Source organism: Scyliorhinus torazame, chromosome 7, assembly GCF_047496885.1.
Source record: "Scyliorhinus torazame isolate Kashiwa2021f chromosome 7, sScyTor2.1, whole genome shotgun sequence".
Taxonomy (NCBI): domain Eukaryota; kingdom Metazoa; phylum Chordata; class Chondrichthyes; order Carcharhiniformes; family Scyliorhinidae; genus Scyliorhinus; species Scyliorhinus torazame.
In genome coordinates, this window is record NC_092713.1 from 205,262,778 (window position 1) to 205,279,137 (window position 16,360).

Here is a 16,360-nt window from a genome sequence, read left to right on the forward strand (position 1 = left end):
TTTTGTTTTTGTTTATATATATTATTTATTTATTTGTTTAAAACTGGCCACGGCTATTTATATTGCTTTATTGTTGTGTAAAAGAAACACTACGTATTGTTATGTTTGGCCAAAAAACTCGAATAAAATATATTTTAAAAAAAAGAAAATGAAACTCACAAATGGTGCTTTTGTCATTTTAAGCAGTTCATCAAGAATTGCTTTATTGCACAATCGTTATTTAAAAAGCAGACAATGAAAAACCGAAACAGAGCGGATTGGATTGGATTTGTTTATTGTCACGTGTACCGAGATACAATGAAAAGTATTTTTCTGCGAGCAGCACAACAGATCATTCAGTACATGAAATGAAAACGAAATAAAAGAAAATATATAATCGGGCAACACAATGTAACTACATAAGCACCGGCATCGGGTGAAGCATACAGGAGTGGAGTATTAATGAGGTCAGTCCATAAGAGGGTCGTTTAGGAGGCTGGTAACTGCAGGGAAGAAGCTGTTTTTGAGTCTGTTCAGGCGTGTTCTCAGACTTCTGTATCTCCTGCCCGATGGAAGAAGTTGGAAGAGTGAGTAAGCCGGGTGGGAGGGTTCTTTGATTATGCTGCCCACTTTCCCCATGCAGCAGGAGGTGTAGATGGAGTCAATGGATGGGAGGCAGTTTTGTGTGATGGACTGGGCTGTTTGAAGTTTCTTGTGGTCCTGAGCCGAGCAGTTGCCATACCAGGCTGTGATGCAGCCAGATAAGATGCTTTCTATGGTGCATCTGGAAAAGTTGGTTAAAGTTATGTGGACATGCCAAATTTCCTTAGTTTCCTGAGGAAGTATAGGCGCTGTTGTGCTTTCTTGGTGGTAGCGTCGACGTGGGTGAACCAGGACAGATTTTTGGAGATGTACACCTAGGAATTTCAAACTGCTAACCATCTCCACCTCGGCCCCGTTGATGCTAACAGGTGTGTGTACAGTACTTTGCTTCCTGAAGTCAATGACCAGCTCTTTAGTTTTGCTGACATTGAGGGAAAGATGGTTGTTGCCGCACCACTCCACTAGGTTCTCCATCTCCCTCCTGTATTCTGGAACATCAACATCGAGAGTTTTAGAGGGAACGAGGCTCTGGTTCATATTTACAATGAGCTGGCTAATTCAAGCACGGGCTGGCGAGGGTGTGCCAGCAACCTGATTCTCCGTAACAGAGGAGAAAGGTAACGCGTGCTGCACTTGAGGTAAGTAGTTGAGGTGCTTTCGAAAGGGAAGGAAAGAAAAAGGAATTAAAAGTTAATATGAGGTAGATAGATTGAGAGATGTGTGTGAAGCCCCGAATAGCTGGGCTCAAATATCTGTTTCTGTGCTGCATATGCTCAGAAATTGAAGGCAAAAATCCAAACTTATCTTCAGCTCGTAACCCATCAATACCAGAATATATTCTTCACAATAATGTTGAGGAAGTGACCAATAACAATGGGTGTAAGAAATCAGCATGCCTTCCTAGAATTATGACGGAACTGAGAGTGTTAAAAGCAGTGCCTTTGCAAGAAAGGTAAAAATCTCTCCCATCCTTTACTGTTCCCTCAAATAGATATTGTGTAAATAAAAGAAAGTAGTAAGCCCTAGAAAGAATAATTAGTACTGAGATTTTGAAATATCCCCAAGTGCTGGAAAGCTACAAGAAAAACAGAGAATGCTGAAAACACACAGCAGGTCTGTCAGTGTGAGGAGATAAGACAGAGAGTTGCCGAGTCGTTGGTAAGCTGATACGCTTCTCTATTTCCGAATGCTGACTGGCCTACTGCGTTTTCTGATTAATATTGTGTCTGAATGGTTGAAAATTATGAATTCCACTTATTTTATGACTGAAACTACTTTAAAAGACAAGATCAATAAACTATTGGCAACAACACAAGCATAATGGGAGCTGTCACATTTCTAAGTTCGACGTGAACTATTTTCTGAATTTTAGCATCACTCTAAGGCATCCTTATGTTCCCCATGATCTGGCGTGCATCTCTCCTTGCACAATGTCTCAGGAAGTAATAGACACCCAGCAATCATAACAGAGAATCTTATGCTGTACACTGACTAATAAAAGGTTTCAGATATTACCCCACCCCCATTGTCCCCCTTTTCCAAATACAGAGTGAATATACATTGTTAACTGACAGTCCATTAGAAACTGAACCAACAAGCAATTTGATTTACAAGCATAACAAATAAATGTTTTACCTCGACTACACTCAGGATCATAGAATCATACAGCCCACTGTGTGTCTGCTCTGCTCCCTCCCCCATAGAATTGAAAATTATTTGTTTCAATTGTACATCCTGTTATGATATGCACTCATGCACATAATGAGATACAGACAGGCAGTGACACTCAGTACAGCCAATCAACACACAGAACACAACCAATCACCAGGCAGAACACTAGAAGGTGGTCTCCCACTATAAAACACACGAGGCATCAACACTCTGCCTCTTTCCACTGGTGACAACTGTAGTGACAGTCAGGGTGTATATATCAGTCAGCACCTTCTACACGTGGCTCAGAGCTAGTCTGGTCTAGTTAATTATAGTAAGCATGCTTAGATTAGTAAAGTGTCAAACCCACAGCAAACGGTGTTCACTGCTCAGCAAGTTCAATAAAGCGTATACTTCACTGGAGTGTCAACATAGATTTCAGTGCTCAAGTTCTGGGGCAAGACATTATTCTGACACCGTATACTGACTCAGAGGCAAGTGTGCTAACAACTAAGTGATGACTGACACAATTCCCCGGCTATTGATGCCAACAGTGAAGGATCCAAGGATCTGTATTTCAAGTGGATGTAAACTAATATCTGGACGACTCAGGATGATAGTCATGATCTAAAAGTACAGCTCTTGTCCATGTTAAGAGGTTTGTTCCGATGGATTCTGGTCTGATATTCAGGCTCAAAGTCCCCCTGAAATTAAAGAGCATAAGATAAGAAGATAAGAAAGAGGAGCATGTGTTGGCCATATGGCCCTGGAACATGTTCCAACATTCAATAAGATTGTGGCCGATCTGATCTTGGCCTCAACTCCTCTTTCCAGTCTGTTCCCATATAGTTCAACAATCTGTCTATCTCTGTCTGGATTACCAGTCTCCACGACTTTCTAAGGTAGATAATTTGAGAGTTTCACGACCCTCATAGAAAAGAAACTCCTCATCTCGTCTTAAATGGGAAATCCCTGATTCTGAAACTATGCCTCATGGTTCTAGACTCCGCCCCCCCACCCCCATGAGGGGAAACATCCTCTCAGCATCTAACCTGTCATGCCCCCCCCCCCCCCCCACAAGAATCCCACATGCTTCAATAAGATCACCTCTCATTCTTCTAAACTCCAATTAATATAGGTCCTGCCTGCTCACCCTTTCCTCATAAGACAATCCCTTCATCCCAGGAATCAACCTTCTTTGAACCGCATCCAATATACCCCCCACTTAACGGAGACCAAAACTGTGCACAGTACTGAAAATGTGGTTACACCAATGTCCTGTATCCATCCCCTAAGCAATAAAAGATGGCATTCCATTTGCTTTGCTAATTACTTGCTGTAGCTGCATGCTAACATTTTGTGATTCATATACAGAGAACCCAGATCCCTCTGTACTGCAGCATTCTGCAATCTCTCACTATTTATATAATATGCTGCTTTTCTATTCTTCCTACCAAAGTGGACAACCTCATATTTTCTCACATTATATTCCATCTGCCAAATTTGCGTCCATTCACTTAACCTTGCCTTTGTAGACTCTTTGGCCGTGATTCTCCGACCCCCTGCCGGGTCAGAGAATCCCCGGGGGAGGCACGAATCCCGCCCCAACGCCGGCTGCCATATTCTCTGGCGCCGTTTTTCGGGCGGCGGCAGAATTCCCACATCACCGGTCGGGGGCCGTTGACAGCGGCCCCCCCAGCGATTCTCCGGGCCCCGATGGGCCGAGCGGCCGTTCAGTTTTGGCCAGTCCCGCCAGCATGAATTACTTACCCTCATGCATGGCGGGGCCTGGCAGGTGAGTGTGCGGGGGCAGTCCTCGCAGTGGCCTGGCCCGTGATCAGGGCCTACCCATCTGCAGGCGGGCTGGTTCCTTGGGGCACTTCTTTCCTCCGTGCCAGGCCCCTGTAGGGCTCCACCATATTGCCCGGAGGCTAGGGCGGAAAAGAGAACCCTCGCGCATGCACGGAAATACGCCAGCCGGTCTGCGCATGCGCGAGATCATGCCGGCCGTTCCGCGCATGCACAAACTCGCACCTGGCCTTCGACGCCGGCTGGAGCGGTGCCAACCCCTCAGTCATCCACCGAGCCCCCGAAAATGCAGATAATTCCTCACTTTCGGGGGCTGTTGACGCTGGAGTGGTTGGCGCCGGTTTTCCCACCGGTGTGGGGACTTAGTCCTCAGAAGGGAGAATCCCGCCCTTTGTATCCTCCTCACAACTTGCTCACTCCCATCAGTAAACTTTGGGACACTACATTTAGTCCCTTTATCCATCTCAGTAATACATTGTAAATAGTTGAGCCATAAGCACTAATTCCTGTGCCATTGAACTTGTTAGTTTGCTCACCTTAAAATGACACATTTGCCCCACCTCTGTTTTCTGTTCGTTAACCAATCCTCTTTTGTGCTAATATATTACTCTTAACATCTCACCTTGTTCAGTGACCTTTTATGCGGTACCTTACTGAATGCCTTTTGGAAATCAAATTACACTACTCCCCACTGGTTCCCTTTATTCACCCTGCTTGTTTCATGCTCAAAGAAATCTAACAAATTTGTCTAAGACAATTTCCCTTTCATAATTCATAAAATATATCGACTCTGCTTGATTGTATTAGGATTTTCTAAATGTCCTCCGACATAGGTGGCAGGGTGGCACAATGGTTAGCACTGCTGCCTCACAGCACCAGGGGCCCAGGCTCAATTCTGACCTTGGGTGACTGTCTGTGTGGGGTTTGCCCTTTCTCCCTGTATCTGTGTGGGTTTCCTCCGGGTGCTCCAGTTTCCTCCCACAGTCCAAAATATGCAGGTTAGGCCATGCTAAATTGCCTCCAAATGTCCAAAGATATGCAGGTTAGGTGGAGTTATGGGGTTGAAAGGCGGGGGATTGGGCCTAGGTTGGGTGCTCTTTCAAAGGGTTGGTGCAGGCTTGACAGGCTAAATGGTCTCCTTCTGCACTGTAGGAATTCTATGGCTATTTCCTCAATAATGGATTCCAGCATCTTTCCCAATGACAATGATAGACAAACAGACTTAAAGTTACATGCTTTCTATCTCCCTCCCATTGAGATCATTTCAAAAGAGAGAGTTTTGGAAGAATACAACCAATGTCTCCTATATCAATGCAGCCACTTCGTTTTGTGTTTTATAAATTTAGAATACCCAATTATTTTTTTTCCACTTAAGGGGCAATTTAGCATGGCCAATCCACCTACCCTGCACATCTTTTGGGTTGTGGGGGTGAAACCCACGCAGACATGTGGAGAATGTGCAAACTCCACACAGACAGTGATCCAGGGCCGGGATTCGAACCTGGGTCCTCAGCGCCGCAGTCCCAGTGCTAACCACTGCGCACATGCCAACCTGCAGCCACTTCTTTTAAGACTCTGGGGTGCAGGCCTCCATAATTTTGCCTCGTACTTTATGTTTCCTGATAATGAATTGTCTTAAGTTCCTCTCTCACTCTTGCCCTCCCTTTGGCCCTCCAAAATTGGGAGCCCATGCGCCATTCTTTATTCGCCAGCGAGCTGGTTCTCTGGCCATTCCTTGGAAAATCATGTCAGCTGACTATTCTGACACCATGGGATGCCAGGACCCAGATTTGATACCGATGTTGGGATCCTGATCCCATATAGTCCATGGAATTATAATTCTGTCGGTCTCATTCTGTGGATGTTGTTCCAATAATTCATCCTGGCATAACTCTGGATTATCTTTTTTATACAGTCATCAGCCAGAGCACTGCTGGTGAAATTAAGCAACACGAGTTGTACAAAGCCCGACCCATTTTCCGTCCAATAATTTACATGGAAAGAGGTTCTGTTGGGGATGCGTCATTCTCCCCTTCTGATATTTCATTTTGGATTCAGCCTGAGTGAGCTTTAACATTCAGGTGATAAGGAGAAACATCTACACCAAAGGGTATTATTTATTGACAAGATCAAAGATAAATATGTAGTATATAATATATGGACGGCACAGTGGTTAGCACTGCTGCCTCACAGCACTAGGGACCCGGGTTGGAATCCGGCCTTGTTTGGTTAGACTCAGTTTGCACGTTCTTCCTGTGTCTGTGTGAGTTTCCTCCGGGTGCTCCGGTTTCCTCCCACAATAACAAACATGTGAAGGTTATGTGGATTGGTCATGCTAAATTGCCCCTTAATGTCCAGGGATGTGCAGGTTAGGTTACGGATTTATGACGGGTGGGCAGGGGCATGGACCTGGGTAGGCTGTTCTTTTGGAGGGTTGGTGCAGACTCGAAGGGCCAAATGGCCTCCTTCTGCACTGTAAAGATTCTATTATTATTATTATAGGTATACAAAATCTCTACACATTTATATTTTATCTTTATATATAATCTATATATGTATGTATATATAATATATATATATATATAATGTACAGAGAGCAAGAAGGTGGTGAAGGAGGATTGGTTAATTAATAGAAAGCAAAGAGTGGGGATTAATGGGTGTTTCCCTGGTTGGCAATCAGTAGCTAGTGGTGTCCCTCAGGGATCAGTGTTGGGCCCACAACTGTTCACAATTTACATAGATGATTTGGAGTTGGGGACCAAGGGCAATGTGTCCAAGTTTGCAGACGATACTAAGATGAGTGGTAAAGCAAAAAGTGCAGAGGATACTGGAAGTCTGCAGAGGGATTTGGATAGGCTAAGTGAATGGGCTAGGGTCTGGCAGATGTAATACAATGTTGACAAATGTGAGGTTATCCATTTTTGGTAGGAATAACAGCAAAAGGGATTATTATTTAAATGTTAAAATATTAAAACATGCTGCTGTGCAGAGAGACCTGGGTGTGCTAGTGCATGAGTCACAAAAAGTTGGTTTACAGGTACAACAGGTGATTAAGAAGGCAAATGGAATTTTGTCCTTCATTGCTAGAGGGATGGAGTTTAAGACTAGGGAGCTTCTGCTGCAATTGTATAAGGTGTTAGTGAGGCCACACCTGGAGTATAATGTTCAGTTTTGGTCTCCTTACTTGAGAAAGGACGTACTGGCACTGGAGGGTGTGCAGAGGAGATTCACTAGGTTAATCCCAGAGCTGAAAGGGTTGGATTACGAGGAGAGGTTGAGTAAACTGGGACTGTACTCGTTGGAATTTAGAAGGATGAGGGGGGATCTTATAGAAACATATAAGATTATGAAGGGAATAGATAGGATAGATGCGGGCAGGTTGTTTCCACTGGCGGGTGAAAGCAGAACTAGGGGGCATAGCCTCAAAATAAGGGGAAGTAGATTTAGGACTGAGTTTAGGAGGAACTTCTTCACCCAAAGGGTTGTGAATCTATGGAATTCCTTGCCCAGTGAAGCAGTAGAGGCTCCTTCATTAAATGTTTTTAAGATAAAGATAGATCGTTTTTTGAAGAATAAAGGGATTAAGGGTTATGGTGGTCGGGCCGGAAAGTGGAGCTGAGTCCACAAAAGATCAGCCATGATCTCATTGAATGGTGGAGCAGGCTCGAGGGGCCAGATGGCCTACTCCTGCTCCTAGTTCTTATGAAGCCAATCTTACCAGTCTCAGTGCGGGAGGAAGAAGTGGTTTTCTTGTAGACAATAACAGCAACAGTAATTAAAAGCAGGCATCCCACAATAGCAACGATCCACAGCAGAGCCACCATCCCTGGGCTATGGCTGGACCTCACTGCTGCTAATGCAAGTAAAAGAGAAAATAAATCTTGAAGAAGGACAAGTGTTATAATATAATAAACAGTGCAATGTTATAAAGGTAATCATGGTTATCATCTTATTTCATGACAGCATGATAGCCAGTGCCTTATTTGATGCCATTCCGGTCATTAATGCCATAAAGCAAGGTGCGTAATTGCTCCAATTCTGTTTCCCATCTACCTATCGGCCATGCTCTTGTCTGCACTCAAAGGTCTCAAAGACGCAAGAGTATACATTCAGTTCTGGGCATACGGCAGACTCTTCAATCTGCAAAGGCCCAAGACACGTACAAAGATCACAGACCAGCTGCTACGTGAACTCTTGTTTGTGGATGACTGTACTTCCTAGCTGGAGCACATCCAGGGCTCATTGACCGCCTTGCTCAAGCCTCAGAATGCTTCAGCCTTACAATAAGACTGAATAAGACAGAGACCTTGTGCCAGCCTGCCTCTGGGCACAAACTCTCACACCCCATAGTCAACAATACAACCCTCAACCCAAGTCAGAAGCTCTTGTCCTGGGAGTATCCTCTCCGACCATGAAATCGCCCATCAGCTGGCAGTGAGCTCAGTATTCGGCAGGCTCACCAACAGGTTTTGGAGTGAACATGAACTTTATCTCAAAAAGGTCAAAGTCTACCAGGCATTGCTTCTGGCATCACTTCTCTATGCCTGTGAGGCATGAGCAAGCAAAGCAACTCGTTGCATTCCACCTTCTGCACTGTAAATTCTATGATTCTATTTTATGATTCACTACTTAAGACCTATTTGCAACATAGGTGGCAGGACACAATACCCAACACTGGAGTTCTTGCAAAGCGCCGCAGAGCTATTATCAAGATCATGCGCACAGGGCTCAGCTTTGCTGGGTCAGTCACGTGGATCACATGAGGAATTCCCACCCAACAGCCAGCTGAGGAACTGCCACCATAAGACGTCCCAAACTTAGATTCTGTTATAATCCCCACACGGACCTCGGAGAAACCATCACTGATCTTCCCATGGGACTCATGGAGAACAAGCTTCCCAGATAGAGGTCGGAGACCACTCGCCTGGGGCTTATTATGAACCAATATAAAAAGCCAGCCCAAAGCAGGGCCCTGTTCTGGTTAGTTCTCCCAGCACAGATGGTACTGGGAGTGATATGCTACCTTGAGCAGAAATTTGTAAATAGTTAAATAAACCCATGTCCATTAACCGCCGGCTTCCTCAAGTTACTAAACTGGTGACAAGGAAAAAAGGAAACTCCAGACTCGCTTGCGGAACCACCTATCCACCGGAAATTTGTTGTACGACGCGTAACGTTGCAACAGTTTAAGATGCTGCTCTTCGGAAAGTTGGATGCCTTTGATGCAGGCCTGGAAGACAGGAACCAGTATGCGGAGCGCATGAGGTATTTCTTTCAGGAAAAAGTGACTTTTGGGAAAGACCATCAGGAAGTTCTCCTCCTAACCTGCAGGGCCCAGACATTTGGGATCATAAAAAGAGTCTGACTTACCCAACTGCACCGAACTCCAAATCCTTTAAGATGGTAGTTTTGGTTTCACACACGATGACCCAAGCCTTCCGTAATTATGTAACTGTATCTTTTTTTTTTTAATGGCAGTGCGGTCTCCTGGCAAGTCAGTGACAGACATCTTGACCTGCCTGCGACGTCTGGCTGAACACTGCGAGTTCAGGCTGTTCCTCTCCAAGATGCTGAGGGACCGGCTAGTGTGTGGTATAAACAACACGGCCACGCAGAGGAAGCTGTTGGCAAAACCTACCCTGGATTTGAAATGGGCCATTGAATTTACATTACCCCAAGAGCACACGGAGAAAGGAGTGCAGGAGCTGCAGGGATTCATAGACTATGGCATCCAAAGTTCGGCCCTCCATTCCTTTCAAACTCCTTTTGCACACGGGACAGTGCCGGTCTGGTCAGACTTCCTCCAAAGGTGCAACTCCAGAGGCAATTCCGCAGCAGTGTTAAACTCTCAGGTGCTGCTGCTGACTGGTGGGATATCTCCCAGAGGAGAGATGGCCACATTGCCAACTGTGTGGTTGAAGACTTCATGATGGTCAGGGCCGCCAATTTAGGAGCAGAGAACACTATCCAAGACAGTCACCAAGTTCACCACGAATCAGGGCCTTGCATGTGGACACCCTGGACGAGGAAGACTTTAATGCAGCTGAACTGCATCACAGCTCCGAAATTAGCACCATTCCTAGTCACATTACAGGTCAATGTTCACCCGATAACTATGGAAATGGACACGGCGTTGTCATCTCCATTGTGGACCTTCGTAAAGGGATCATGCCACTGACACTGCATGATACCAAAGCACGGTTACTGACCTACACCGGGGAGTCTTTAAAGATCGTGGGGACCACCATGACTCCAGTAACGCACAGGCAGCAGTCTGTCCGCCTTCCCTTGGTTGACGTGCAGGGACCGAGGCCAAATCTTTTAAGGTGAGACTATTAAAAGTCCTCCATTTTGACTGACAACATGCCTTTCAGATGCACTGGAAATCTGTACGACGCAATGGGTAAATACCACAAAGATTTCCAGGAGGGTCAGGGCAGGATCAAAGGGGCCAAAGTCCATATCTACGTGGATCCTGATGCTCAGCCCCGATATTTCTGGGCGAATCCAGTCCCTTACACATTGCTGGCCAAGGTCGATGCAGATCTTTGGCATCTGCAGGATCTCGGGGTCATACACTCGATTCAGTTTGTGGAATGGGCCACGCCTGGGGTGCCAGTAATGAAGCCCAACAGAACTGTAACTGTCTGGCTCTGCAAAGATTTCAAGCTCACTGTGAACAGGGTTGTGTCGGGACCGGTACCTGATGCCCCAGATAGAGGATTTGTACGCCAGATTGGCTGCCAGATGCTCCTTCACAAAGCTGGACATATGCCATGCTTATTTGCAGATGGAGATAGACCTGGAGTACAGGATGTTTACAACCATCATCGGAGTTTCATTGGCGCTGATGATTTTCAGCAGGTGCAGAAAATATCTTGCAAGGCCTATCAAGGTGGCCAGCTATCTGGATGAATTGCTCATTACGGGATTCACAGAGAAGGAACATATGGACAACTTACAGGAAGTGCTCCAGTGGTTTTTGCATGTAGGTGCCCGGCTGAAGAGGAGCAAGTGTGTGTTCTGTGCGAGGAATGGTGACCTACCTATGTTACAGGGTGGACAGGGGTGGTCTACACTTGGTGGAAGATAAAGTTTGTGCTATAAAAGGGACCCTGAACCAAGGAACGCCACTGAGCTCCAGGCATTTTTACGCCTGGTCAACTACTATGGGAAGATCATTGCCAGCCTGTCCACTCGGTTATCTCTGTTCCACACACTAGGAGTGGTGCTGGGGCGCTTCACAAGACAAAGCATTTGTTGCTGTTAAGAAATGTCTGTCCTCCATGCAACCTTTTACAATTATGATCCGGTTTGGCCTCTAATCTTGACATGCAATGCTTCCCCCTACGGCAGTCATTTTCAAAATCAGGGTCCTTACCCGTGGGTGGGTCGCAGGTGGGTGTCAGGAGGCACGCGGGGCAATTGGTTGCGGCTTTCCCCGATCGTGGAAAGAAGTGCCCAACGGCCGCGACCAACTTTCAGAATGCATGCCCCCTCAGCAGTGCACACGCCCGGAGCCCAACAAGGCAGAACACCTCCTCCTGACATCAGTGCGCTGACCGAGAAGCGGATTCTTTTTAAAAATCGATGGAGTCTTCTCTCCAAAAGCAGTGGCAGAGAGAAGGTCATGCGCACTGTATACTCACATCGCACGCTCTGGGAGCAAGAGTGATTCCCCTATTTTGTAGCTGCCAGCAGTGCTGGTGTGAACCCCAGGGCCTCTGGTGAGAGACCCATGAAGAAGCAGAAATCATGAACAAAGCAGTATAAAGATGATTTCGTGAGGTATCAGTTTATTAATTGTGCCAATGCAAATCATGATGCAAAGCCCATGTGTGTTATATGCAGGGATGTACTGACAAATTAAAGATTAAAACCCTCAAAACTTCAAAGGCATTTGAAGATTAAGCAAGGCGGGTTCGTGGACAAACCTCGATTTGTTTCAGTGGATGTGGCGAGAACGTAATCATCAGCTGAAGTCCTTAGCAGAAATGTAACATTAAAAGACAAAGCAAGTGAGATTGAGGGGACCAAGCAGGCTCACCCGTCATATTAAAGGTAAGTGGAAATGGTGGGTCATGAAGTTTGGGCTGGCGTGGGTCGCAAAGGTTGGCGAATATGGACCTGCGCTGTCAGAGACATTTTGTGATTGCCTAGTCTGCAGCATTGGCGGCGCTGAGACGCAAAAGAGGTTCTTGGCTGAGCCTTCCCTGAACCTCCCAACAGGCGCTGCAGATTTCCTTGGCCCGGGAGAGCGCGGAGTGTGGGGTTCAGGAGATACATGGAGGTAAAAGTCCTGGGATGCGGCTCCTCCTCTGGTCCCCCCACCACCACCTGGTCTGACAGACGGCGGGGTCCCGGTCTTTGGTCATAGGCCCATTCGCCATGGCGGAAACACTCCTCAGAGTCCGCCCAGAGCAATTTGCCTCCTTGTGAGTCATGCAGCCTCCAGCCCAGGAGGGACCGCAGACAACATGTCCGGGATTCTCACCCCGGGGCTCGGCCGGAGAATCGCGGGACCGGAGTGAATCGCACCATGCCGCCCCGACGCCGGTCCAGCAATTCTCCGGAGCGTGGAAAATCGGCGCCATTGGCGTCGGTGCAGTCGGCACGCTGCCGGTCGGGGGCCGCTCTATGGGCCCCCCCCCCGGTGATTCCCAGCCGGGGATGGGTCGAGCAGCCACGCTGAAAAAGCCGAGTCCTGCCGGCGCCATCCACAACTGCTCTTTCCCGGCGGGACCTCAGCGTGGATGCACCTGGGGGCAGCCTGGTGGGGGAGGGGGGGCCTCCGCTGTGGCCTGGCCCGCGATCGGGGCCTACCGATCGGCGGGCCGGCCTCTCGGGCTGGGGGCCTCTTTTGTTCCATGCCGGCCCCTGTAGCCCTACGCCATGTTGCGTCGGGGCCGACGCGGAGAAGGGAGCCACCGCGCACGCGTGACAATCGCGCCGGTCCCACATCGCATGCGCCCATTGGGGCCGGTCCAACTGCGCATGCGCGGACCCCGCGGTGCCCATCTGATGCTGCTATCGGCAGCTGGAGCGGCGTGGGTCGCTCCAGTGCCGTGCTGGCCCCCTGTCGGGGTCAGAATTTCTGCTCCTGAGGCTATGTCGACGCCCTCGAGAAACGTGACGGCGTTTACAACGGCGTCAACAGTTAGCCTCAGGATCAGAGAATCCCGTCCCACGGGTTCCAATAGTCCAGGTGCCCCAGCCAGGGTAGACGTCTGCCTCGTGATCGGAATTGTCACTTGGATGAACTAGAGGAAGAGACTGCAATGCAGTTACATTGCCTGGTGGCACCTCGTGTAGCCCTATTCGGGTCCCAGTGTAGGTGAATGGGCACATGCTGTACAAGGATTTGGATACTGGGGTGTCAGTGTCCATGGTGGCCCAGGGTACCTTCAACTGCTTACGGCGGGGCATACAAACTTAGGCTTTGACAGATATGGCAGCTCATTTGGCCATGTACACAGGAAAGCAACCGTGGATCGTGGGGATTGACTCCCGTGTTCACGGCCGTCAGTCGGTTCAACTCTCCCTTATTGTGGTTCATGGGAATGGCCCCAGCATCTGGGATGTGATTAGTTGCGCCCTTGCATTTGGACTGGCAGCCAATTCTGCAGGTCGGATCCGGTGGACTGTGCGACGTGCTCGGGAAGTTCCCGGACATTTTCCAGCCTAGTCTGGGACCCATTAAAGGAGCCAGCTGCACTATTTCTGGGTGCATGCAATCCCTAATGCCTTGGTGGAGAAGGTAGAATCAGAGTTCGACCGGTTAGAGTGTAGGCATTATTTGCCCCGTATGCTTCACTGACTGGGCAGCGCCGGTGGTTCCTGTTCTGAAATGGGATGGGACTGTCTGCTTCTGCGGGGATTACAAATTGACAGTCAATACCGCCTCCCAGCTCAACCCCTTCCCCATGCCTTGCACAAAGGACCTGTATGTCAAGCGGATTGGTGGGTGCTGGTTTACTAAACTGGACATGAGCAATGCGTGTCTGCAGCTTGAACTACACCAGTCCTCTCACCAATAAGTTACAATTCGAACATAACAGGGCCTCTACGAATATAGCCAATTGCCTTTTGGGGTCTCCTTGGCGTATGCGATATTTCAGTACATCGCGGAAAATATCTTGCGCAGTTTGCCGTGCATCGCAATATAGTTGGACGATGTGCTGGTCTCAGGGGCTACTGATCAGGAGCATTTGAGAAACCTGGAGGCAGTGCTGTGATGCTTTTCGGAATTAGACGGGAAATTTGTCCCGAATTTTGTGGCCGGAATGGCTCCTAAAGAAGCACGAGGCCTGAATCTGGGTGCGGCCCAGGAGGCAACTTTCCGGCCTATCATCCTCAGGTGTGTTGACGCACTGCGACTCGAGCAAGCTGTTAATCATCACATGTGGTGCGTCACCTTATGGGATTGGACCCTATTGGCCCATCGGATGGTCGGGAAAAGCTAACCGCTTTTGCATCCCGGATGCTGACCGCTAGTACGCACAGATCAAGAAGGAGGGTTTGGCGGTGGTATACAGTGTGGAAAGATTCGACCAGTATGTATACGGTCTCCATTTCTACATCATGACGGACCATAAGCCATTGCTCGGTCTTTTTCACGAGAACAAAACGATCTCGCCCATTGCATCAGCACGAATCCAACGCTGGGCCCTGCTGCTGGCCAAAAACGAGTACTCCTTGAGCATCGGCCTGGGACCCACATGGTGCACGCTGACCGAGAACTGCCCGCCCCATCCCCACCCCCACCAGCTTCCCACTAGACTGGAACGATTTCCTACCGGGTTCAGGTCAGCAGCCAGCTGCTAACCCGCGATCTGGAACACCTTCGGTTGCGAAAGCCACTCCTTTGTCCCTTTTGTGATGTGCGCCCTGTTCCAGATTGTCCGATTCCGCTGTCTAACAGACTCGCTCTGGCGCCCCACGAATGTCTCGACGCACGACCACGGGATACACTGTCTTCGGATTCCCAGACGGACACCACACAGCCGTCTGTGGCCCCTGTGCTGGATTTGGCTGTGCAGCTGCCTCCTGCTGCAGTCCTGCTGCGGAACTCCTGTAGGAAGCGGCATTCCCCAGCACGATACTCATCGTCCGAGCCAGTGCCTCAGGCACCGGATATTCCACCTGAGTCGAATGGAGTCCATCGCCCTTCCTCTCCTTCAGTTTCTCCTCCTTGTACACGGCCATTGGAGGGTCCTTCAGAAGTTGATTTGGGGGGGGAGGGGGGGGGGGGGGGGTAATAACCTATACCTGTGCAGAACGTACAGGGTCGGGACAATGGTATTCCCAGAGTTCCATGCGGAACATGCGCTTTCCCGCAAAGAAGCAGGGCAGCTTAATCTCTTCCTGTATAAAGCCGGCCATCCACCCGCTCAGTTGGGTATCGCCGGGAGCCGTAGACCTGAAGCTTGGGAAATAAATCTTTTGTCTTTTACTCAACTTGGTATGGACTCCCTTTAAGATAGAGAGGAGGAGAATTTCTTTCTCTCAGGGGGTCGCTAGTCTTTGGAATTCTCTTCCCCAGAGAGCAGTGGAGGCAGGGGTCATTGAATATTCTTAAAGGCTAAGTTAGATCAAATTTGGATTGATAAAGGAGTCAATGATTATAGGGCATGGGGTAGACAAGAAAGTAGAGTTGAGGCCACAATCAGATTAGCCACCCAACCCAGGCTCTTGGACACACCCTCACATATAGACCCCTGACACAAACACCACACACACCATGCACATCGATACCCACACACATTCATCCCACCCATACACTCCCAAAGCACCTGCGCACGCAAACACACATGTCCCTACACCTGTACACAGACACCAACGAAGGTGGACCTTACCCAGCTCCTTACTGACTGCTCTCCGTATCGGCTGTCCCAGGGACACGTGTTTCACCTCACACCAGTAAGTGCAGTTACTTTCCCACTCTGCTGTCGGGACAGTGAGTTGGCTCACAGTCCGGTAGGTGCGGTTACTGCCCAAAGCCACTGCAAACTGCATCACTCCCGTATCCACTGGGCCATTCTCATCCCTCCAAGTCACTGAAACATCAGCAGGGTAAAAGTCTGATACCAAACAATTCATTGTTAGTCCTGCAGAAGCTGCGTCAAGAGGGGGAGAGACCAGTTGGATGACAGGCTCCCGAATGTAACCATCTACAGCAGAGAGGGACAGATCATTAGATACGAGATTACACAAATATTTACAGTTCTATCACATACATTTGGCGAAGGCAGAGGGTACTGAGTATCCTGGATAAATAGCTTCAATAATTTTGTAATAAAGCAGAACAAGACATTCAGAA

General features: G+C 48.3%; 1 protein-coding gene across 4 annotated transcripts in view; it reads right to left on the bottom strand.

The window, feature by feature from the left end:
- Window positions 1-219: 219 nt before the first annotated feature.
- The window catches only part of LOC140426799 (immunoglobulin kappa light chain-like), a 44,649-nt gene continuing 28,508 nt past the window's right edge, over window positions 220-16,360 (bottom strand). Inside the window, exons 4-6 of one of the 4 annotated variants that reach the window (XM_072511982.1) lie at window positions 15,897-16,211; window positions 7,760-7,891; window positions 220-2,936 (exon numbers count right to left, since the gene is read on the bottom strand). In XM_072511982.1, coding sequence (XP_072368083.1) covers window positions 2,926-2,936; window positions 7,760-7,891; window positions 15,897-16,211 — 458 coding nt within the window. In that variant the 3' untranslated portion in view covers window positions 220-2,925. Of the gene's footprint in view, window positions 2,937-7,759; window positions 7,895-15,896; window positions 16,212-16,360 lie in introns of all 4 variants that reach the window. The other 3 variants (XM_072511981.1, XM_072511984.1, XM_072511985.1) reach the window with 3 other exon arrangements.